A 25,927-nucleotide genomic window follows, 5' to 3' on the forward strand; every position below is an offset into this window, starting at 1 on the left:
CCCGGCCCCCGCCGCCACCGCCCGGGAGGGGCCGGGCGGGGCCGGCAGGAAACCCCGCCCCGGGCAGCGCCTGCCGCGCTCCGCGCTGCCTGCGCTGCTCAGCGGAGCCGAGCCGAGCCGGGAGGCTGGTGCGGGACGGGACGGGACAGGACGGGACGGGACGGACGAGGCGCGGCGGCTCTGCCGTGTCGCGCAGCCACGCGGGACCGCGCCGCCCGTGGGCCGGCCCCGCCGCGGGGGGGACCTCGGTATTTGATTTTCTTTTCTTCTTTTTGGCGAAGGAGAGAAGCAGCAGGTTTATGGTAATCGCCCTCTGGGGAGCGGCGGCGGGAGGAGGAGGAGGAGAGGAGCCATTTTGAACTCACTTCAAAGTTTAAGGTGGAAAAGTTGGAGCTCTCCAGCCTGCTGCCCGCGGACCGGCACGGGGCACGGGGCTTGAGGCCGGCGGTGCCCGGGAGGCGAGGGCGGTGGTGGGGCCGGGCCGGCGGCTGATGGATGCGGGCGGGCGGGCAGCCCGGCGGGTGGATGGATTGTGCAGCAGCCCGCTGCCCGGCCCCGCTGCCCGCTGAGCTCCGGAGATGCCGCGGCTGCTGTCCGCCGCCGCCTGCGTGTCCTGGGCCGCGCTGCTCTGCGCCCTGGCTTCGGCAGGCGGCCGGGACCCGCGGCCGCCCCGCGCCGCCCCGCTCCTCCACCTGCACGCGGGGGCCGCGGGCCGCCCGCCGCTGCCGCCGCCGAGCCGCCGGCGCTGCCGCCCGCCGGGCGCCTGAGGGCTGCGGGGACCGCGCCGCGCCGCGCTCCGCCCGCCGAGCCCCGCGGGTCCCGCGGCGGCGGCCCCTGCCCGCGGCGAGCCCGGCACCGGGCGGGCGCCGAGCCCCGCGGAGCCGCCGCCGGCTGCGCCCCGCTGCCGGGCACGGAGGGCGGCGGGCGGCGGGGAGCGCGGCGGGCGCGGAGCCTCAACAGCCCCCCGCAGTTCCAGCTGCCCAGCTACCAGGTCTCCATCCCCGAGAACGAACCGGCCGGCACGGCGGTCATCGTGCTGCGGGCCCAGGACCCTGACGAGGGGGAAGCCGGCCGGCTGGCGTACTCCATGGAGGCGCTCTTTGACGAGCGCTCCAACGACTACTTCACCATCGACGCCGAGACGGGCAGTGTGGTCACTGCCCGCAGCCTTGACCGGGAGACGAAGGACACCCACGTGCTGAAGGTTACCGCCTCCGACCACGGTTCCCCACGCCGCCGTTCGGCCACCACCTATCTGACAGTGACTGTGAGTGACACCAACGACCACGAGCCAGTGTTTGAGCAGCCCGAGTACCGGGAGAGCATCCGGGAGAACCTGGAGGTGGGTTATGAGGTGCTGACTATCCGTGCCACTGATGGTGATGCCCCAGCCAATGCCAACATGCTGTACCGGCTGCTGGAGCCGGGAGCTGGTGACGGAGTCTTTGAGATTGACCCACGTTCCGGGGTTGTGAGGACCCGAGCTTCCGTGGACCGTGAGGAGGTCTCCGAGTACCACCTGGTGGTGGAAGCCAACGACCAGGGCAAGGATCCGGGACCACGCAGTGCCACAGCTATGGTGCACATCACTGTAGAGGATGAGAATGACAACTACCCTCAGTTCAGTGAGAAGCGCTACCTGGTCCAGGTGCCAGAGGATGCCCCCGTGAACAGCCAGATACTGCAGGTACAGGCCACAGATCGGGACCGGGGCAGCAATGCCCAGGTGCACTACAGCATCGTGAGTGGCAACCTGAAAGGCCAGTTCTACATTCATTCTTTCTCTGGCGCCATCGACCTCATCAACCCTCTGGATTACGAGACTATTCGGGAGTACACGCTCCGGATCAAAGCCCAGGATGGGGGCAGACCTCCTTTGATCAACTCCAGTGGTATGGTGTCAGTGCAGGTTGTGGACGTGAATGACAATGCCCCCATCTTTGTGAGCACTCCCTTCCAGGCCACGGTGCTGGAGAATGTTCCTCTGGGCTACTCGGTGCTGCACATCCAGGCTGTGGATGCTGACTCTGGAGAAAATGCCCGCCTGGAGTACAAACTCATAGAGATGGCACCATCCACTGGAGGTGCCCCTGTAGCAGGTGACTCTGGGTTCCCTTTTCAAATCAACAACAGCACGGGGTGGATCACTGTGGCTGCAGAGCTGGACCGAGAGACTGTGGAAAACTATCACTTTGGGGTGGAGGCCAGGGACCACGGCGTGCCGGTCATGACCTCCTCAGCCAGCGTGTCCATCACTGTCCTGGACATGAATGACAACAATCCCACCTTCACAGAGAAGGTGTACCACCTCAGACTGAACGAGGATGCAGCTGTGGGCAGCAGTGTCCTGACCCTGACAGCAGTGGATAGGGACGTTAACAGTGTTGTGACTTACCAGATTACCAGTGGCAACACCAGGAACCGTTTTGCCATCACCAGTCAGAGTGGAGGAGGGCTGATCACGCTGGCCTTGCCCCTGGATTACAAGCAAGAAAGGCAGTATGTGCTCACGGTCACTGCCTCTGACGGCACTCGCTTTGACACCGTCCAGGTCTTCATCAATGTCACAGATGCCAACACACACCGCCCAGTCTTCCAGAGCTCCCACTACACAGTGAGTGTCAGTGAGGACAAGCCCATTGGCACCTCTATTGTCACCATCAGTGCCACTGATGAGGACACGGGGGAGAATGCAAGAATCACTTATATTTTGGACGATAACATCCCCCAGTTCCGCATTGACCCCGATACAGGCACCATCACCACCCTGATGGAGTTGGACTATGAGGACCAGGCCTCCTACACGTTGGCCATTACAGCCCACGACAATGGTATCCCCCAGAAGTCGGACACGACGTACGTTGAGATTCTCATCCTGGATGCCAACGACAACGCACCCCGCTTCCTGCGCGACCGCTACCAGGGCTCGGTGTTTGAGGATGTGCCGCTCTCCACCAGTGTCCTGCAGCTGTCTGCCACTGACCGTGACTCAGGCCTCAATGGCCGTCTCCTCTACACATTCCAAGGGGGTGATGATGGAGATGGGGACTTCTACATTGAGCCCACCTCTGGAGTGATACGCACGCTGCGCAAGCTGGACCGTGAGAATGTGGCTGTCTACAGCCTGCGGGCTTTTGCTGTGGACAGGGGCAGCCCGCCCCTGAAAGCCTCTGTGGACATCCAGGTGACCGTGCTGGACATTAATGACAACCCCCCTGTCTTTGAGAAGGATGAATTTGATATCTTTGTGGAGGAGAACAGCCCCGTGGGCTCTATTGTGGCACGCATCAGTGCAGCTGATCCCGACGAGGGGACCAACGCACAGATCATGTACCAGATTGTAGAGGGGAACATCCCTGAGGTCTTCCAACTAGACTTGCTCAATGGAGACCTCACAGCCCTAATGGACCTGGATTATGAGAGCCGGACAGAGTATGTTATTGTGGTGCAGGCCACTTCAGCGCCTCTCGTGAGCCGAGCAACTGTGCACATCCGCCTGCTGGACCAGAACGATAATCCCCCCGTGCTGCAGGACTTCCAGATCCTCTTCAATAACTACGTGACCAACAAGTCCAACAGCTTTCCCTCGGGCGTGATTGGCAAGATCCCAGCTCATGATCCCGATGTGTCTGATAGCCTGGCCTACACTTTTGTCCAAGGCAATGAGTTAAACTTGCTCCTTTTGGACTCTGTCACTGGGGAACTCAAACTCAGTCGTGATCTGGACAACAACAGACCCCTGGAAGCCCTTATGAAAGTGTCAGTTTCAGGTAAGCAAGCATTTGAGTGCATGATTTTGTTTGTCAGACCAGTATGGGGGCACGGCAGAAATAACACACTTGCAGTTTAGAGTGTAGCTCTTGGTTTCCTGAAGCAGCAATTTATCTGTGAAATTTTTGGAGAGGAACCACGAAAATCTATCAAGTCTATGTGCTGTGGATTGAAGTGGTGCTTTGAAGTTATTTAGTAAACGTGGATCACAAGGATAAATAAATATGAGTGTGCATGGAAGGGAGCATACTCCCTCAGCTGAGGTGGTACTGAGGCTGGAGCTTTTCTGATGTGGTTCCATAAAGGTAGTAAATGATGTAACTTGCAAAGGTAGTAAATGATGTAACCCGCAAAGATGCAGGGAATGCACAGGTATCTGTAATGCTGTCTCCCCTCCCTCTTTATTTTTCTGTAAAAAAAAGTTGAGATTTTAATATCTCTGCCTTTTCAGCACCAAAACATGTTCACTCCCTTCTGTGTACTCAGAGGTTTGGCCAGTAGCTCCTTAGACCTCAGCCCAGAGCTGGTGTGGCCCGGGTGGATGCTCTGCTGTGTTTGCACTGCTGACGTGCACTCCTGTGGGAAATGGCAGCTCTGAAAGCAATGAGCTATGGCTGTGTGACAGCTGTGTGACATGGCTAATGGCACTGCAGCTCCTTTAGTGGCACTAGGGGCGGATACTGGCCAAATGCAGCCCCAAATCAGGGCTGTTACAGGAAGGGAGAGACAGGGAGAGAGAGGGATGCTGTGCATGAACTTCACTGGAGAACTTGTGTTTCTGTGTGTATGTGAAGACTGTTCCATATTGTCCAATAGGTACTTTTATTTGAGCACAAACACACTCTTAGGATATTATTCGTTTTCTGCTCAGTTGCTTGTTTATCATGGAATTACTTTTTATGCCTCTAATTGTGACATCAATCGTGCAATGAGTAATTTCCTCTTCAGGTGCCACTCTATAAAGTTTACTGTGGACCTGATCCCATATTTCTGTTGACTTTCAAAGGTTTAGCCAGATACTTTTCTTGCTGCCTCTCTCTGCAAACTAAAACTAAGATTTGTGTTATTTTGTTTAAAAAAAAGGCTCAAAGTTCTAGGTATGTAAAATCACACTTGGGGAGATTATTAGAAAAATAATAATCAATCTGTGGCATAATCCCAGCAGCAATTGTTTTGCTGTAAAAGTGACCACAGTGTGCAGCAAGGCCTTGGAAAAGTGAGCCACACTCTCCCTTGTGTTTGTAGGCTTGAGGTTCTTTTTTCTTCAGAAAAAGGAAAGTGACATTAACTGAGCTGACTGATTTTGGTGCAGTGTATCCCCTGAAAAGCCACTCCTGGTTCTTCCAAAATGCTCGGGTGCAGCTTATGTGCTAAGGTAAATGCTGTTTCCATGTCCTGTGAGGACTAGCAGGAAAAACAGACAGTAGGCTTGTGACCTTAAAGAAAAACATTTGGATTAAGGTGCAGATGATTGCATGGGCACTGTCCGTTTGAACCAGTAGCTCTTTATCTGGTAGCAGAAGATAAGCACTCATCTTGGAGCACAAAGCTTGGAAGAGTTGTTAGGCTAGGTGAAGAGTGTGTTCAGTGCAGAAAAATAGCTGACGTGGATGATTCCTTTCTCAGTATAATGATTTACACGGTTTAAGTGGGTGAAGTCTCAGGCAGGAGTGAAGACCTGTTTTCTTATGCAGGAGATTGATTATTCCAGCATCCTTTTCATGTTTTGTGAAGGTGTGAACTTTGAAACTGTGCTGTGATTTCATCAAAATGGACTGTCTGCTGCGTGTCTTGAGATACTTGAAATGCTTATGTTTTTTATGGTTACGATTTTAAAATCATTTTAACGAGCACTAAACTATATTTGACAGTTATTTGGAGAAGTTGGCTGTGTGGAAATTAGAAGGGCAGTTTGTCGTGTGATTAGTCCATGAAAGTCTCACCTGCCTGGTTTCTCCGATTTATCTGATGCAGTTCAAAAAAGAGAGACAGAGAAGAAGCTCAGACAGAAGTACTCCCCGGGGTTATCTCTAAGTGTTGCGTAACACCTGCAAATCATCTGCTAAAATGACCTGCCAGTTAACTGGAAAAAACGTGTCTATGGAGTAGCCGTTAACCTCTCAACCCAGGCAAACACAAAATCCTCCGCTACTGCAGCTGCTCTTGGGTCAGGGAAGGACTGGAACTCCATATGAATCCTTGGGGGATTTGATCCCTATACGAGTCGGAAATAACAGTGGTGCTATAAAAATCTTATTTCTGTCCAGCAATGTGTTGTGCAGCAGAGGCATGTGAGTGTGTGCAGTGCTAGCCAGGAGCCCTGCTACTCACGGAGCTGCTTTGAGACGCTGATACATGGCTAAACGCAGCACTCTTTCATTTCACTTGGGCATTATTCAAATAAGCATGGTAATTTTTGCTTACTCCTTATAAACAAAATGTAAGAATCATGAAGAGCAAGCAAATGGAGCTAATAGGCCTCATAAAGCTGTCAGAAGTTTCATGTCCTCACTGTCAGAGGATCTGTGGCGTGGTGAGCAGCTGGGGCAGGCTCTGCCCTTGCCGGGGTGCCCGTGGGGTACCTGTGGGCTGTGCCCCCAGCCAGGCAGGAACCAACCCCGGCAGAGGAGGGAGGAGTGTGGGTGGTGTGGATATTAGCATTTTGCTTTGGACTGGGAAGGAGCTTTTGAAGTCTGTCTCTTTTGAAGTGAGTCTCCCTGGGTGTCCCTCTGCCTGTGCCTGTTGTGCAGAGCTGTCTGAGTGAACAAACCGGACCCCTTTTGCATCCAGCTCTTCCAGACATGCTCCAGGGTCCCTTAAAAAGGCACATTCTCCTTTTTCTAGTGTACCTTCAAGGGTTTCCTACAGAAAGGCAGAGCTTTAGCTTTATATTCCCATGTCTGCACATTGTGTTGTTGTTTTAACAACTGGGGTAAAATCTGGACTCTGCTGAAATCCTTCCCCTACTTTCCAGGAGGCACAGGATTTTACTCTGACCTTCTGAAACAGGTGGTCAAGAGTCTATCAGTCTGTGATTTCTTAGTTGTACTAATTGACAGGATGGTTAAATATGATTATTTTTTGTCCACAGTGATGTTCATTATAATGTTTAGTTGGATTTATTTGGTCCAAAATGGGTTAAACATTGTTGAAGTCACGTTTCATTTGCTTGTTAAACATTATATTGCAGTTCTTGCTGGGGCAGCAGGAGGGGAAGGCTGGTATGAGCATCAGCTTTTCACAAACATTACACAAGTTTGCCTGGGTATCACATTGCAAACACTGCTGGCACCTGCTTGGCTGTGTTGCCACAAGTAGTCCCACTTATCATCAACGACAGCTCGGTGGGACACAATGGATGTGTGTGCAAACCCCTCTGGGAACCCAGCCTAATTCAGCAGCGCAGACACAACCCAAACCGGCTGGATGCTACAGCTTTCCAGTGGTCCAGATAAATGTAAAATATCATTATGCAACAGACAATATACAATTCTGGGAAGGTGTTGCACCTCAGGCAGTGAGGGATAGATACCCAAGCATTTCTGAGGACTGTGCAAGCTCAAGTATTGTCTTTTACATTTCTTTAGCTTTAAATATCCACTGGCATTCAGTGAGGTTATTGACTATCAGCAAATAGAAATTAACACAGAGCTTGTTTGTGTTACAATCAGCTTTAGGAATTTTTATTCAGAGCTTCATAAAGAATCTTCATTATTATTGTAATTTTAAAGTCATTATTGCTAATGAATCTCCAGGTCTGTGCCTTCTCCATACAAATACAGATGATGCAGTACTTTGGTGCAGCCCTACTCAGAAAGGAGAGGCCACAGCTGTGCCTGAGATAGAAAGTATTGGGGCGTTACTGGTGTGTGGCAAGATTTGGGATTAAAGGGAAAAAGGAAATTCCAGCAAAAAGAGACATCTGTGGGCACGGAGGGTGAGCAGGGTGTGACCTCTCAGGATGTGCAGGGCAGCACCAGGGCACAGCCCAGCCTCATGTCCCCACCATTGGGCAGCAGGGCAGCTGCTTCTGGCTGCCACCAAGGACATGCTTCCAGGGACAGCAAGGGGCACTTAGCACCCAGACTGCTCTCCATGGCCCCCCTTCCAGGGAAACATTGCTACAGGCAGCTGGTGTAGGGATCCCTGTGGGTTATACAGGTGGGAGATGATGGAAATGGATGGGTGGAGAGTCCTCCCCTTGGAGCAAGAGATGTGTTGGGGCCTGTTCTGTGGCTGCAGGGCTTTTGCACGCTGACACCCCAGGCACCTTGGGCTCCTGCACTTCCCTGTGCATCCATCCCGCTGTAGAGCAAGGGGAGGAGGCAGCAGCACAGAGGCTGCTGAGGCATGGGAGGCAGTGGTGAGGGACCCATTTGGAAAGATGGCATGGAACCACGGGCTGCAGGATTGTATCCCAGTCCTTGTGTGGTGTGTTTGGTGGGACTGAAGTGAAGGATGATTGATAATAGCTAGTAGTGGTGAATTTGGACATTTGCATTTCTTTTCCTAAAACAGCAAATCAAGAACAGTGACCATCAATTAAAGCTAGGGTAGGTCCTGGATCTGCTGTGGCTACCTGAATCCTTTATTGCATAGGATCCATTATAGATGTGTGTCCCTCCAGCGTGCTGGAATGTGACTTTCTGTTTTCAGCTGCATGAGGTGTTCCAGCTGATAAAAAAGCTGTGGTTGCCTTTGTTGCTTCCCTACAGGCTTCCTTCTACTTCATGCCTGGGTTTCATAGGAGTGGTGTATTTTTTGTTCAAAAGACGGGAAAACATGTATGGCAATGAGGGGGAATTATTTAGTGGAAGTCTGACTGACAAAGTAACTTCTTATGAGATAAAAGGTATCTTCTGTCTCTCAATAAATAAAATGTTGATATTTTCTCGTCAGTTTCTGGGAAAGAGAGAAGCTAAGGGAGCAAGGAGAAAGTATAAGAAGAATGAGAATGGAGATATGACAGTGAGAAAGATCTATTAGGCTTTACTTGATAAAAAGTCTCATGGGAAAGAAATTAAATGTAGAGAAGTATGGTGGTGGGATTACCTTTGAAACTTTTTTCCTCTCATTTTCGCATTATTTGCAAAGAAGGAGATAGTTGGAATAACAGTTTTAAAAATTGGATTAGTAATTGGTTTACATTTCTGATTGCTTTTTAACCCTCAGGGTATATTAAAGAATTGCTTTCCTTGGTGTATTCTCTTGTGATTTTTTTCCATCTCAGACATGACTGAAGTATTCTTCCTTCTGACCTGCACCCCTGAGTTCAGAAGAAACCTGTCTTGTTCTGTTTTTCTGGTCAGGCATTTCAGAATTGTTTTAGGCTGGGATTGTGGAGCCTGCTGCAAACTGCCAAATACAGAAAAAACACTGAATTGTTGTCCAGGTAATGGCAAAAGAACCCTTTGTTTAGAATACAGGAACAGTTCTCTAAGTTTCCATGTTACCATGGTAGTAAACCTGCAGCAGAGGTAGTGGTGGGGAAAGTAGGTGATGTGGAGCAGTGGGATTTTATCCTTCATTATCTCCAACATCCCAGGTGTTACCTGAGGAAGTGTCTGGCTGCTGATAACGCCTATCGTGTTACATCTGCTCACTGAATGGTCCATTTTCCTTCAGTGTATGTACTTGATACCTTGGAACTCCCATCCATTGCTGACTCCCGTCTTTGAACTAAAGAAATTTTCTCAAGACATCCCATGACTGAGGAACATAATGTGAGGTTTTAAAGTATAACATGAGGTGAAGTAGGTAGTGTGCTCACTGCTGTTCTGTAGGGCGTTTGAGAGACCCGTAGCAGACACTTGGATGGGGACCCAGACATCCTCATGTTTCAACCAGTCTGGTCAGAGCATCTTGATCAGAGCATCTTGCCATCCTGGTACCTCCCAGCATCTTCATGGAGGGTTTGGGGTGGCTCAATCATGATCTGCCTCCCCCTCAGAGTGTGCAGCAGGTCTGTCAGACGCCCCTACAGCTGACAAGTTATCTGCAGTCTTTGGGCTGGCTGGGGAATTCATGGGTCCAGGGGCCTGTGAGAGCATGCCAGAGCTCTGATGGTGGTTCCAGTTCAGCCAGATGTGCAGCTGCTGCACACACTGGCATAGCTGAGCTCACATCCATCTGGTTATGTTGGGTACAGCAATTGTTGGGCACAGGTTTGCAGTTTCACTGGGCCCCTCAATTCCCTTGTGGGTCAGGTGAGACTGATATGAAGACCCTGGGAATATGACTGCTCTGAAAGCTGGAGCAGGAAACAACTAAATGTGGAGCAGAAACCTCTTTAAACCTGTGTGCAAACACCTTTTCAATATTTAGCAGTGTAGGCAACTCTATCAGTAATGCTCATGCATGGAGGATGAGTAAGGGAAGGATCAAATGTCAAGACACAAGATCTAGGGCTCTCATCCCTTCTCCCTCTCTTTCTTAAGCCTTCAGGCTTTTGAGAGTCAGTTGGTGAGGACAAGCTCTCTCGTCTGAGTACCTGAGATAACAACACAGCTTACCTGCTTACCTCAGTATTGCCCAAGTTACAGGGTTTGGGCAACTGCCTCTGTTGGCTTCCTTTGACCTACTGACTTGCATTTCCAAAAATATCTATGGAAAGTATTTAGGAAATGTAGGAGGGTTAGAAGAGCTGAAGATACTCAGATCAGGTCTAATGACAGTCTTTGGCAATCTTCCATGTTACAGTTTTTCTGTTCTGGTTTCTGTGGGAATTATGATGGTTTTAGGTAATACAGTAGTCCTGACTACTCTGATGTCTACTTTGCCATCCAAGAAACAAGCATGGTAGTACTGTCTTTTCTGAAGGATAGGTTTTTTTTGTTGTCTGCTCCTTTTTTAAGACTAGTTGTGCAAAAGATTGCATAAATAAAATACAGAACGAGTTGTCAAGGAGTTCAGTTCTTCAAAGATTTTTTCACAGTGGTTGTCCGCTTGAAACAAAGAACACCTGAGACCTAATTAAATTCAGTTTTGCCACTTTGTATTTCTGTGACAAGTGACAGTATTATTTTTCCCTCGCCCAATGGAGCTCTTTTTCCAGCGTTGAAAAACACTGAGCTATTTATAGAAGTAATACAGTTCTCCAAAAGGGGCCGAATGTAATCTTTATAAAAAATTTTGAAATCTGTTGAGATTCGCCTAATGCTTTTTTAAAAAATTCTTAAGTCTTTGCTTGAGAATGAATTGCAATGTGTTGATCTTGTTGGATTGAAAACAGCATTATCAAAGGTACAGCTTGGCTTTTATGGTCAGATCTCTATCTGGTACCATGATCATCCTCTGTATCTCTTCAAATGCTTCAGATGTAGGTTGCAGCCATGACTGGTTGATAAGCAGGAGGGCTGTTGACTGGAAATGTCCATCTTGCCCCACTGATTAAAGAGGGAACAGAAATGACTGACCTGGGCTGAGTGCCTTGCTGTTAGGTGGCTGAAGTTCAGTGGGATGAACCCACCCTGAACGTGTGGGCCAGAACAGAAGGGTTTGTTTTCTTTTGGAGGGATGATTGTACTTATTTCTGTTACTGCAAACTACCTGTAGTGACAGGCTTAGCAGACCAGATAGAAAAGATGGGGGAGGCTGTAATTTGCAAAGAGGAAAATGTTTTGCTGTGAATAATGTTAGGATATACTTTAAATATGATCAAGGTTTTGAGTGAATGAAGGGAGAAAGTATGCTTTTATAGGGATTTGGCATTCAACAAAGAAAGAAAAATTTTAAATACTTCAGAAAGATGATCTTCACACTTGAAAAAAAGCACTTGAACAGAAAAGTAGGATTTGCTGGAGAGAAAGGAAAACTGTTGGACTTTGTTTCAACAAGTCGTTCATGCTGCTAAGCCATAACCACCTTCATATTTATTCTAGTGTTTACCCTTACCAAGCACAAAAAAAGCAAATAAATGGAACAGTAAACCTGCAATAAATCCTCAGGGGACCACATGATAAACATAGACATGTTATGTTTATCACATACAAAGGAAAGTGATCTGTTTTCAACACCATTGCCTGACATATGATAGATGCTACATTCCGTCAGGTCTCCAGCACTTTTGGAAATTATGCATATGGTCAAAATATTTCAGTGCTTTTTGAAGGAGTCAAAAGAAAAATCCCTTGTTAACAACTGCTGTCAACGTGGCACCTCCTGCCTGCCGTGAAGTCTGTGGGCTTGGCCCAGTTTTAGGAAGAAGCAAAAGGTTCTGGACCCCACCAAAAGGGGCAAAGCAAGGACTATGCTATTAGATTTGGGTTTCCAAGATGTGATGGTCAGCACCTAGCAGTCTGACATTGCTGTTAGATCCCAAGGGGCTGGTAGGTTTGGAAGCTAATGTACTCAAGGTGGATCTCTGTAGCTCCCATGCCAGCGGGGCACGCATCATGGACACAAAGATCCACTGGATTGGTTAGGTTTGCTCTTTCCTTTCACTTGCTGCAGATCAGACTCCTTGATCCTATTCAAAACTGATGTTAGCAAGTCACTGAGCTCATTGCATTGAATTCCTGTCGCAGCACTTTTGAACTTTCCAGGAACCGGCTCAGCCTCTCATTTATTTGTGTGCTTGCTGTGTTCGTGCTGGCTCCGTTTCTAAAGGAGACCCTTCAACATCCAAGCTGTGACTTTTAGTTTTAAAATTGATTTGGCTGTGTGCATTTGGTTTAAATCATGTAAAAGCTGCCCCACACCAGTGCATTTCTTGTTTTAGCATACTTCAGACACTGCAGGCACCATTCAGTGGTGACTAGGGAGAGGCATTTGGCACCTTTCATGCCTTTGGTCTAGTAAGAGGACTTGGATCTAACCAGCAAGTGCTAGAGCATTTCACTTGTAGGTGCTTGTTCCCTGCAGCCCTATTCTGTTTTAGGCAGTTAAGTGTCCTATAAAGTGGGAATACTTGAAATACCATCCCACTACAGTTTGGGCACCTCACTCAGCACAGCCATCAGGACACTCAGCAGGGCAGAGATGGGCTGGGCTCCAGCCCTTGATCTGAGAGCTCTCACTGTGCTGTACATTAAAGAGGAGCTCAAGAAGGTTCACAAGCTGCTGTGGGACTCACATTTCCCATCTCTTTGGTGAGTGCCATCAGGCACAGGATCATGCTCACTCTTGCAGGACAGGAGGATTTCTGGTCATGTGCATGGGCATCTCTGCTTCAGCAGCACTGTGGGCACTCTGGCCTTCACCCTCAGCTGCTGGATGCTGCTTGGGCCATAACAAAAGTGGCATCACAAGCCATTCCATGTCAGGACTAGGTCACTTCTGGTTGTAACCAGGAACTGAATCCTTCTCACTTGGGAACTTAAAATAAACAAGAACCCTGGATATTTAATGGAGTACTTTCCTGTTGATCAGAGATGATTTGTTTGCCTCCTGGCTTTAACTATTTATTCTGACTTTATGTGGAGCAGCCCCCTGATGGGCTAAATACTCGATTATGGAAGAATTCATGGGCTCAGACTTACATTACACTGCTAAATATTCAGAGTCCAACCCATCTTTGCCTACTGTTTAATCCTCTTTCTCCTTGCAGTTTGCCATGATGACAGACTTGCTGGCAATTATGGACGCGTTGCTGCTCGTCCCCTGGCTGCAGTGGCTTTTCCTGCAGCGTGCTCTGGTGCTGCAGGCAGCCACTGCTGCCCCACACGTGTGCTAAAGGTCCCTTGGCAGCACTGACTGGGCTGAGCTGTCCCTTTGGTGACTCAGTTTCCCTTCTCACGGGGTGCATTTCTGGTGTTGGCCTCCTCTTACTGTCACAGCGTAATTTGGTGATGTGTGCTCTGCACGATGAGCTCTCCATCTGGCAGATAATTGCCTGCTAGTTTAAATCCCATCTTAACTTCAGTTTCTCAAGCTCATGAACCTGCTGGTGCCTTCTGGTTAGTTTTGCAGGGTGTTTGCAAAAGGGTTTGGTGCAAGTTATAGTGATGTGGGTAAATGTCTCTGGTTTTTTTGATTGATATGTAAGACAGATTAACTTTTAGTTCCTACTTACCAAGCTACCTGACATTTTTCCGCATTGAGTTTGGCAGAATGACGCCTGGGTTTGTAGACCAAGCTGCTGACAGCAGGCACTGGTTGTTTGCACTGGTTATGCAGAGTGGGAACCCTGGGTATGTTCTGGGACCTGCTGGATGCTGAGAGCTTGTTACACAATATGTGCTGGTGTTCCTCTTTCCTTCTTCCATATATTTTCTCCTTTCTCCCTTTGCACTCACTGGATCTGTTTGCCCTATCCTGTTGTGCAGCAAGGTGCTGCATCTCTGGAACTTGCTTGCTGCAAGTTTGTACAGGGCCAAGCACAGCAGAGACCTTGCTGGGCTGCTTTTGTAACACCTGCTGTAAATAATGAGCATAACCAGCAGGCATCGAGTGAGTGACTGCCCTGTGAGATAACAGCCAGCTGTGCTGGGATGTCCTGGGCCCATGGTGTGTGTGGCAGGCCCTGGGAGCTGGCTGGCAGCTGCCCACCAGGCACAGGGCCTGCTTGGTGTGGCAGCCTCCATTGGCACTGCCTTCCCTCTTGCATTTGGGGAGGCAGGGCAGATTTCTCATCCACTCTGCACCTCTTCTGAGCACTGTGCTGTCCCTCAGGAGGGTATATTGGCGCAGGGCAAGGGGCAGGGTCTGTCCCTTCCTGGGATGCCCCTGGAGATGGAGACGTTCCTGGTGAACCAGTGCATTGCCCATGCAGCCCTTGCACTTCCCCTGGCAGTTCTGGGTTTGAGCCTTCAGCAGTGATGGCTGCAGGCTGCAGCTTCCAGAGGTTTTGCAGGCACAGTCCTCGGCCCCTGGCCTTGTGCAGAGCCCAGGGAGCTGCAGCATAAGGTGCTGCTGACAGTCCCACAGAGGTCACCAGCACAAGCAGTCCCAGGACATCTGTGTCCAGCTCCATCTGTGTCCAGCTCCATCTGTGTCCAGCTCCAGGCTGCAGGGCATGCTGCACACTGGGTGTCACTTCTTGTTGTCTTTGCAGTCTGTGGGAGCAACACCTGGGTGGCCCAGTCTGGGTGTTGATGTTGACTGTATTTTTTTCCTATCCCTTGTGGAAAGGTGCAGTTGCCTTTATTGACTTGTGCCTTTGTGCCTCAGCTACCCTATGGCTCAGCTAATAACACTGTCTGGGACTTTATTCAGCTTTAAGAAGCTTTAAACTAAGAAATTCCTATTTACTACTGACAGCATTGATGGACATGACTGATTAATGGCAATAAACTCAGGTGAGAACTGAGAGACAAGGACATTTTTTGTGTTCTGTGCCGTGAACATGCTTCTTTTGTATGACTGAATTTTACGAACTTTTGTATGATCTGCTTTTAAAATGTGTCCTTTGCCAAGTGGTGGGGATTTCTTAAGCTGAGATGACTGATTCACTCCTTTATCTCAGCCAACCTGCATCAGACTGGGCTGAAGCTGAGATGCTGAAATGATCAGATAAAATTCTTCACACCACTTCTGGCAGTTAAGTATCCATCCTTTTTTTTTTTCCCTGGGGCAAGTCCTCCAGGAGAGTTTCTCCTGCTCTGAGGTTGTGTCAGTGACTCCCTGAGTTTTTGCTCTGAGTTTCTTTGATCAGTCTGTAACTGTTAAAAGATTCCATTGCTCTTTTCAAGGCCTAAGGGGAAAGTAAAGTGACAACTCTGATGGGCAGTTTGAAAGCTTTCTCAGACTGGAAAGCATCCCATGGGGCAAACAACTTTACTCACACTCCAGCATCCCATACTGGTCATACAGGATGGGTTAGTGCTGCATAAAATTTGGATATTGTGCATTTTCAGGTATTTTAATGAACTTATGTAAGTGACTAATGATAAGAAAACCCTAATTAAATTTTTCTCCTGTGATGAAACGGAATTTTAGAGAAATCAGGGTGAGATTTCAGCAGTTGTGAAATTCCCAGTGTTGTTCTTTGCACTGTAGAGCCTTTGTGTTTACTGCTGTAGTCATGTTACATGACATTGCCTAATACCCAGCAAGGCGTATTCTTGGCTCATTCAGCAGGTAAGATTCCCTGAGGGTCACTGAATCTGTCCCTGCACTCAACAGAGAGCTCAGTCTGATGGTTTCACAGCCATGTATTTGCATTTCCAGTACTTTTTTCTTTTTGCCATGCATTTTTCTTCTATTCTACCATGATTACCAAAAGCAAGGCTCTGACTAGTTTTGTGACCTGTGTCATCCCTTCCTGCATCCCACTTGTGGCAGCCAGCAGGCAGTTAGCTGGTGGTCTGTGCTGGGGATGGGTTTTCCCTCTTGAGCCCTGGCTCCATCTCCTGATGCAGTGGGAGGGCCCCACGGGTGTAGGCACCTTGCAGAGGTGCTCAGGTCATGGGGTGGGGTATTGAGCTTGCAGCTGAGAGCTGGTCCATTAGAACCATGAGAAGGTGATCCATTAGAACTTCAGGGTAATATATTCCCTTTTGGAAAGCACAAATCCAATAGTTAATAATCCAACACTTAGAAAGCACCGCTGTTTCTGTTCCTTATTAGACATCTTGATTAGTTTATTTTCTCTTTCTGTTCTTGGGTATTTTGTAGCATTTCGTTTTCTCCATGATAATTTATGAGTCACAAAATCTCTTGGTTATCTTCCATGTGATGGCATTTCAGCACCTCTTGCATTTCATTTAGCTGGATCATGTGTTGCTGCTTGTTTGAGGAAATGCTGCTGCTTCTCTGAAGAAATCAATATATTTTTACCTGGCTGTGATGTGCCAGGGTCGCACTGCCCTCTCCTTGGAGATGGGCCCTCCGTCAACTTAAACGGTACTTAAGGTGCTTGTCAAATACTGGGATGGAAAATTACTCCATTTTCTGAAATGACACTATTTGGGGGACTTAATTTTCTTTCCTGCCCCCTCTGTCTATGTATTTGAGTTGGTTCAGATGCAGAGAAGCATCAGACCAGCAGAAAAAATGCAGTGATGTGTGGGGCTCCCACCACAGGGGCTTAATAAGTGACATGGGTTTATTACATGAAGGGAAGTATTACATGCTGCTGTACAAGGCACTGCAAATATCCCATCTCTCTCCAGTTCTGATTGTTCCTAGTCAAGAAAAGTTAATATATATTGTAAAGTTAATATATATTGTAGAAGTTAATATATATGGTAAAACTGGGGAACAGAGAGAGTTTGTTTTACCGGAGGTATCATTTATGGTAGAAGATTGCATCCTTCTTATTGCAAAATAAAAACCAAAGAAAAGTATGACTGCTACCTACACCCCTGAAATACAGGAGCAGGGCAGTTTAAAGAAAAAAAAAGTGTAAGTGAATGTAATAAATTTAGGTGGGATGTTAGAAGGCAGTTTGAAACCTTCAGGGAAGCAAATTTCTGGGATAACTCCTCTGTGAAAGGATCCAAAGAAGTGTAGCTGGGTTTAAGATAAAGCTTGATAAATTGATAAGCTTCATAGTTTTAAGTAATATCATGTATATACAAGACATTTCCTTGAGAACCTTCCTCAAGCAGAAAATTGAACTTGCTGGTGGAAAAATTATTTCCTGTTCTCTTTTTGCTGCAGAAATTAAACATACATATTAATAAATTGTGAGAGCAGTTAGCTCTTTGAACTGCCTGAGCTTGTGTAATTTGCTGTGTGTTGGTAACAGCATTGCTATCTTCTCCTAAGCTTGGTATCAAAGGAAGGTATAAAATCCACAAGGTAACGTGGTTCAGATACATGAATGGGGCTGGAAGTTATTCACAAATGTCACAGGATGCAAGTGACAGCAAAGATGAACCAATCTTGCTTCTGGCTGTTACAGCCTTTTGCTTCCCATCCCCTGTATGACCTTGTGCTGGGCTATTTCCATGCACCAAGTTTCTAAAAAGCCAATCTGCCAATAAAAACCCCAACAAAACAAGCTTCTGACTTAGCATGAGGAAACAGCTGAGTTCATTGAATGAGTAGAAGATAATGCAAGGGAGGATGAGTGTTGACAAAAAGCCAAACTAGCAATAAAAAACAGACCAAAAAGTTCTTCGTTGGTGTGAAGAAACAGTTTAGTGCAGTATGAAATGAGTTCCAGCGTGGAGGTGGAGAGGAGCTGCAGTAGTCAGCCCTTCCTTTAGCTTAGGGCTGCTTTGCATTTGCAACCAAAGCACAACTAATTTTTCTTGTTTTTTTTTTTTTTAAGTAGGATTTCTGTTGCCTTATGCTGGAGCAGTTCAGCACATGGTTGGACAGACATAGGGATGGTTTGAAAGAGGAGGCATTAATTAGGTGGGTTTAGGCGCTGCCCTTGGCTTGGTTGTTTCTTTGCTGCTTTTTCTGGAAGGAGATATTACATAATTCTGCTCATGCTTGCATTGTGTCCCTCTGAAAGGTCAAAAGTTTCTAGAAAGTCCTTTTAAGTTATGAAGAAGTTGTACTGTCCCTCCCTCAGGCCTGTGTGACCACGTGGACTCATATCAAGTGAAGGATTTGTTCCAGTGCTCTGTGTGCAATACTCAGCACCTAATCCATGTAGGCAAGAGTGTCAGCACTCACCACTTTCTTCTGTGGGTACAAAGCTCCCAGCTTTCATCTGTGTGAATTTCTGCCACCCAGAAATTCTACAGCTTGAACCTACCAGAGATGTTATGATACAAAATGCAGCTGCATTGTACTAACATCAAAACCTCAATTAACATGGCTAAAAATACCTGTCTTGAGAACACACAGAGTGCATGAAAAAATAGTAATGAATGGATGCAAAAATAAAAACAGAATATATTTTCCCTGTAGGTTGCTGCCTTTCTAAGTTTGTTAATTTAAAAGATTAACAAATTTCAGTTAAAAAAGGTAACAAATTCTCTGTTAATAAGAGTTTGGCATTGAGAAAGTGTACATATTAATGAGCTCTGGCTCAGTCCTTTGAATTATCTAGGCACTACTGTAACTGATAAGTGAATGCTGATAAGCCTGTTAATATTTCAAGGGCTTTGCAGCTATAGGGGAGCACTCGGTTACTATCACATTCCTTTGCACTGCAGGACAGGTTTTTTATTTGCTATCTTTAAGGTATTACATACATACAGGGGTTTTTTTCTAACTCAGTTCACCTTGTCTTGCAGCAGCTCCTTGGCACACAGCCTCATGAACTCTCTGAAATGCTTTTTACAGCAGCTAGGCTCATTGCCTGCTCTGTGGCGGGGATTTGGATTGCAAATTCATGATCCAAACAAAGAGGGGGAATAGAAAGGGCTGGTCTCTGGCCTCTCTCACACTTAAGGAAACTTTGCTGGCTTCACAGGATTGTTCTGGTAACTCTGGTTACACTTCCAAAAAAAGAAAAAAAAACGCCTCTATCTTTGCAAAGATGGGTGCAGCCCCATCTTTGGAGAGAGGTGGTTCTGGGGAGGCTGCTGGGATTTCAGGCTACGTTGAGTTTTGTCCACACTTGTTCTCTTTTTCTCCCCTGCTTTGTTTCCTCCAAACCATGTATGGGTCTGGAAGTCCATGAGTTTAGAAAGCTCATGAGAGAGTGGAATAAAAAATGGATGGAGGCAAGTTGTGTATGCAGGATGTATCCACGTGTTCCTTCGCTGCTTGTTGGCTGCACAGGAGGGCCCTGCAATCTGAGCAGCAGCTTCCAGTAATTGATTTTGTGAGCCAGTATCAACTGGGTAGGATTTGGCCTGTGCTGGCTTGTGTTCCTTGAGGAGCAGAGAGAGGAGTCAAACTAAACAGGGTGACTCATGGGAGTCAGGTTCCTGCAGTGGTTTGTGTGAAAATGCTCAGAGTTGGGAAATGGGCTGTCATGGTTGTTAAATCCTTACCTCCCTTTGGTTTGCTGCTCTTTGGAGCCACTGGAGAAGGCCATGAAGTCCCTGTCAGCCACAGCCAGGGGAGAAGTCTGTGTGTGCCTGACACCTGACTGCCCAGGGGCTCTGGACAAGGACAACCACATTGCTGCAGGGCGACTGCTGAGGCTAAACCTGTGTGCTTGCACCTGGGCTTCCCTTTCTGCTGTCCCTGTCATTAAAAATGACCAAAATTGCTCAAAACCCTCATTTGTGTGGAAACCTCTACGGAGGACTTTGCACAATAAGCAGTGCTGGGCTAAACAGCCTGCAATTATTCAGTGTTTTGGTTTTAAGTGTGGTAACTACTTCCCTGAAGCCAGGTTCGTGCCGTGCAATGAGGAAAGGCACTGCTTTGCTGTCTCTTGAGCTGTGTTTTGATTTGACACCGTTCTCCCTCTTCTCTTGGGCGCTTGTGTGTTAAAGATGTTCAGCACATGCTGGAATCTTCACCTCTCTTGTGGCATAAAATCACAGGTTTTTGTCTTAATGGACTGGGAGGACCCAGGTAGAGGCAGGGAGAAGGTGGCCAGATGGACACCGGGATTACTCTCCCTCAGGAGAAATCCAGTCAGGGATGCTTTTCTCCTGCATGAGAAAAAAACCTCCTGAAAGGGGGAACTGGAAGGTAGAGCCAGCTGTGAAGCTCTGGGAGGAGGAGAACCTTGTTTGATCTGCAGATGGGAGCTCCTGTGGGTGCAGAGCCGGGTGGTGGCCGGGAGCAGCCGTGGGAGCAGCGGGATGGTGGCCGTGGGCGGGAAGGAGCCCCAGGGCTGCCTCTCACTGATCTCTGCAGACAGGAGCTGCCTCATGAAAGCATGGTCTTGAATATAATATGCACAAAACAAGCCTCTGGGAAAAGCTGCTGCTTGCTGGAGACATTTTTTGAGTGTATCCTGCTCTGTGAGGTACAATTTCTGTGAGGTACAACACACACCCTCTTTGGGTGAGTTTGTTAGTCAAAAAGTGCACTGACTTCCTTCTGTTTCAGGGGAAGCAAGGCTGCAGGAGAGGCAGGTAAACAGTGTAAGGGGATCTCCTGGCATGGCTCATTTTAGAGCCAGGAGGCCACTGGGACGGGGGCTTGGCTGGGCTGCCTGGTCAGTTCTAGGATAGAGGTAACAAAGATATATCCTGCAATTAACCCTAGTGGCCCTTTTATTGATGTGTGAGATCAGTGAGCCCAGCTGCCATACAGACAGCAGAAAAGAGTCTGGATGATTTTAACCACTGCTTTGCATGTTTAAGTAATTTAGAGATCTGCCCTGTTAATGTTTACAGAGGCTCATTAAGCAGGACAGGTATGCTTCCCTGCCCTGCAGGTTGAATGGCAGAGGCTGGCTGGGCTGGAGTGGTTCCCTTGGCTTTGTCCACCCTGGCGTGGCCAGATCTGTCCCTGCAAGTGTGCCAGCTCAGCAGGGTGCTGCTGCACCTGCCAAAAATTGCACCAGGTCCAGGGCTAACTGCTGTGTTATGTGGCAGCACTATTTGAATGTACAAATGTATAAATGTCTGTGGTGCCCTGCTTTATTTAGAGCCACAAGCATCACCTCTCAGACCTGCTAAATGCTGTGAGGACAAAGGGACAGCCAAGCAAATATCCCCACTCTTGCTCTGCCTAGCAACGTACACTAAGGAAAGTGTAGGAGAAACAGGACAAGTACAGACTGATCCTTCCCTCCTTGCACTGCTCCAGCATACAGCAGGCACATGTTTGAGGGCTTTTGGGGCCACAGGGTTCCCCTGATCATGGCACTGACTCACTGTGGGGCAAGTCAGTGCCACAGCCCATGGTCCCCTCATCTCTCAGTTTCTTTAATCCCTCTGAAGTTTCTGCTTTCCCCAGTGCCTGATCACAGTCCCCACCATTCAGATCCACACACCTGCAGAAATGGTTTTCTGTTAAAACATGTTGCCTGATCATCTCACTGAGTGATCTTTTGGTTTTGTATTGTGAGGGACTGGGATTTTTTATCTTTTGTTTTTCTTCTTCTTGTGATTTTTTATTTCCTTGTCATGCTTCATCTTAGCCATTGTCTTTCCATCCTATGAACAGTGCTCCTAGTCTTGTAATAGACTGTGAAGATGATTTCTCCAGATGTGCCTGACTTGCCTAGGGGGGTGCAAATGAAAGCATCCCAACGTATATGGGGGGGGCATTTATGGCCATACTATTTCCAGGGAAAAGGCAAATTGCAGAGATGATAATTATCTGCAATGTTCTCAGATGCTTTGAGTTTTGTATTTTTTCTGCAAAAAATTTTATTTTTTAAAACTTCTTTACAAAACTTTGGATATAGAAACATTGTTTTCCCCAGATAGCTGCTTCTGGTGGCTGCTGTTTGAAGAGGTGCAGGGTACCCTATACAGCTTTTTGTTACCTTCTTTGCTCATCTCTCTAGCTGGGCTGTTTTGGATACTGAGCTGTTTTAATGCCCATTTCAATACACAAATAGTAGCTGTATTGCCTTCCCACTCATGTCAGAGCAAAGCTTAGTCATATATTTCAGAGAAGAATGAAGAGCCAGGTGCAGCAAATGTATTTTTACATTTTATATTTGTATTTGTTGATAGTATTTTAGCCTGCAGAGCTGTGCTGAGCAGTGTTTGCTCTCCCCCTGTGCTGCAGCTGAGGGAGGGTAGCTGTGCCCTGGACTGAGCATCATGTCAGAATTAAGATGTTCATCCCTATTGGGCTCTTGCTTACATTTGGGCCCAGCTCCAGGTAATTCCTGGTAGTGGAAACAACCAGGAGAGGGTGGGAGACACCCATGAGGTCAGGGTCTCTGCACACCTTAAGCCAGAGCTGGATAGCACACCTGCCCAGCTGATCCCTGCTGGGTTCTGTGCAGGGAGCAGGGACCACTGTGGCTTTCTCATGCCTGGGGAAAGGCTTGACTCCAGCTAAACGTTTTACCCCGCTCATGATTCCTTTATTTATTTGTTTATGCATCTGGATACTTTTGCTTCTGTAACCACATGAATTGTGAGCACATCTGAACCTGATACTTTAATTGCTGTATGAATTGCCTTTGAGTTGCTAAGGGAAAATCCCTGTTTTTTCCTTCAACGGTTCTGTCGACCTGGTCAGGATTTTGCTTTGAGGTGCGGCAGGTGTGGCTACCTGGTTCCTTAGACCCCCTTGCTCAGCCCTTTCTGATAGAAAGACCAAGGTGAGTGCACGTGGACAGATTATTATTTTTTTTACAAGAACTCATTCTGCTAAAATCAGAACACACTGAATTTTTTTAGCAAAGTCAAAATCAACTCAAGAAAGAAGATTTCTATAGGCTTCTGAAGAAGACCAAAGCAATGAGAATATTTTCTGCTTAGCATATGGAGTACAGGGCTTTGGGAGCTTCATGGTGCTGTGGGAGAGCATCTTCATGGGGCCCCTGTCACCAGGCTTTTGGAGAACAACTTCACCCAAAATGGGAGCTCAGTGCTTGGCAACAACATTGGATGTTATTTTTAGTTGTTAGATTTAAATTTCTCTCTGTTTACTGATTTAAAAAGGGGAAAAAAGTAAAAAGAAAATCTTAAGCATCATTGTTCAAATGACATAAAAAGCAAAGTGTTTGTTGTTTTTCTTGTGTTTATGTTTTGGGTCATAGGGGCTTGATCTTGGATCAAGCTTTGGATTATGAGTCACTATAATAAAATGAAAAAATCCCGCAACTCTGCTTTGCCTTGCACACAAGTATGATATAGCATTTCCTTTATTTAATTTTTTCAAATTTTCCATATATGCTTTTGATTCTTTTTTTAGACTTAACAGGAATTGTATTGGTTGTGTCATGGTCACAGATTATTGAGCAGGGAATTATTAACCCAGGATAAGAGCTAACATGAGGATTACTGGAAAGTTCCTGCCTGTGACAGCTTTAAGTGAACTGTGTTACTGCAAAAGCTGCAGAAAGTTCAAATTGCTTGAGATCGTGCCAGAGGACTGTCAGTGGTCTTTTGTTAGAGGCTGACCACCTCAGGCAGGGCTCACAAAGGGAGCCTATTTTGTTTAAACCAAGCAGGGCTAGTTCTGTGCTCCAGAGTTACAGCCTAGCTGCCTTCCCCTACATCACCCAAGTCACAGCACTGCCAGGTTCCCTGCTAGAGGCTTTTGGAAACATGTTACCCGTCTCTCCAAAAGCCTCTAGCAGGGAACCTGGCAGTGCTGTGACTTGGGTCTCACCAGCTTGAATGGGAACTTGCTGCAAAGCTCCTGTTGTCTTGTGGACAACCTCTGTTTTTATCTGAATCACAAAGCTTGGTTTTGACCAAATACTGCTGGCTGGCTGCTCCATATGGCTGGTGACACCTGCACATCCATCTCGCTGAGGCTGAGCCCTGCCAGGTTGATAGGTCACTGAAACAGAGCAGTTCCCTAAAGCCTGAGCAATCCAGATGAAGCTCAGCCTTTTCCTAAGCAGTGCAAAGCAGACATCTGCAAGGACCCTTGTGTGGCTAGGTCTGGGGAACAGCGTCCACAGCCATCAGATTCCTCCTCCAGGTGCTGGGAGAGGTCCTCTCCTTTGGACATACCTGCTCTGCGCAGGCTCCATTGCTCTGAGGGATCTGAGATGTTTCACTCCTGCTTCTCATGTTGTCATGTAAAGCATCCTCCACTGAGTAACTGATGTGCTTGATTCCAGCATCTGCAGTATCTGGATTTTAGATCATTTCAGGAGGTATTTGTCTAGGTTGCCAAACCCTTGGAGATAGAAGAAGGGAAGACAGCAGCAGAACCAGGAACTGTTCTTCACTATCAGCTGCTTGAGAGGCTGAGATCACCCTCCAGGAAACTGGAAGATGTTGAAAACCACTGTACTGTTTGTACCTTGTGGGAAATGTGTAAATGGTGCCTGTAAGAGGCCAGCGGGAGGGCAGAGCAGTGGGGACTGGAGTGTTTCCATCAGTTCCCCAACTGCTCACACATACCAGAGTTACCAGAAGCTGTCCTGAGTGTGTGACCACAGCTTTCTCATGTGCTCTTGGGGATGCTGAGAGGACCAGCTGGAGAGCTGCACACCTGGCTGCTTGGTGCTTGGTGGCAAAGTAACCTGACAGAAGTTTAACAGAAGAAATGACCTGGTCAGTGGTCAGCAAAAGTCATGACTTTCAGCTTCTCTTGCCTTTTCACCTCTTTTCTAGATTGATTGACCAGCTTTAGCCTGGGAGGTGTTGCCTTCTGGGGTGATTTTTTCCATCACTGTCAGCAGATTATGGAGGCTGAGCCTGACTTTCTGCGCCTGTGCCTCTGCTGACTTTTATGGATGCACGAGTTTGTCGCTGATCAAGCTCCTCCCAGCATGGCCAGCATCTGTCCTGGGAGTCTAAACAAGGACCAGCCTTTGCCTTAGCTGAGAGACCACGTAATCTGTCTACAGAAGTTGTAGCTGGCCCAGGACTAGCTGTATGCTCTCATGGCTCTGCTGCCCTAAGACCAAGAGGCTGCATTTTCAGAAAGGAATCTGTTGCTCTCATGGAGAGAAGCATTACCAGTCCTACCCCACTGGCATGTCCTGCCCGCTCCCAGAGGTTGTTTTTGCTTAGTCTGAGGGGCTTTAACTGGGTGTTGTGTCTTGAAGGTGAGATCTGGTTTCTTGTCTCTTTACTGATGTAATTTTTCTGACAAAGCTTATTTTCATCAGCCAAATGTATTGGCATTCGTAAATGCTTTCTAGAAGAAAGGATCCTCTGATCCTGTGGCTTAACACTTCAGAGCCTAATTTTTTTTTCTCTGATGATGGCATGATAGGTACACAACTATTACCAGGTATTTGGTGGATGGACCTCTAGGATGTCTACAAATAGAATTATATTGTTACATGCATGTGACTACATATCACTGCAACTATTGTTGAGGTAAAAACATTAAGAGATCCACTATTGTTCCAGCATTTTAAACCCTAAATAGTGGCAGGAGCATGAGACAGTATCTCGGGTTAGTCTGACCCTTTCAACAGCTTTCTGAAGCAGCAGATCCTGGTGAGTCAGAGGAACAGAATACAGGTTTATGTGGATTCTTTCAGAAACAGAACAACAACATTGTTTCTGTTGTTTCCCTAACATCTGAAATTGTTGTAGGAGTTTTTGTAACATCTCTTTCTCCTATATATATGTGTTGCTTCTAGAAGAGAAGGCTCAGTACAGTAGTTGCCCTCTTAGCAAGTCAAAGGCTACCCTGCAGCACTGTATTCTACTCAGGCATGTCTAACACAAAATTAGTTCCTTTCTTTTAACTATTGTGTATTGTATAACATAGTATTGTTATTGGATAACACCGGAGTCCTCTTTGTTGTGTGTGTACCTACACGTGTGGAGAACACCAGTGTGGTAAAGGGGAACAATTC

General features: G+C 47.4%; 1 protein-coding gene across 1 annotated transcript in view; it reads left to right on the forward strand.

The window, feature by feature from the left end:
• Positions 1–889: 889 nt before the first annotated feature.
• Positions 890–25,927, forward strand: part of CELSR1 (cadherin EGF LAG seven-pass G-type receptor 1) — a 163,607-nt gene continuing 138,569 nt past the window's right edge. Inside the window, 1 exon segment of the mRNA XM_030959311.1 lies at positions 890–3,770. Coding sequence (XP_030815171.1) covers positions 1,088–3,770 — 2,683 coding nt within the window. The 5' untranslated portion in view covers positions 890–1,087.

This window comes from Camarhynchus parvulus, chromosome 1A (genome assembly GCF_901933205.1).
Source record: "Camarhynchus parvulus chromosome 1A, STF_HiC, whole genome shotgun sequence".
NCBI classification, from domain to species: Eukaryota; Metazoa; Chordata; class Aves; order Passeriformes; family Thraupidae; genus Camarhynchus; species Camarhynchus parvulus.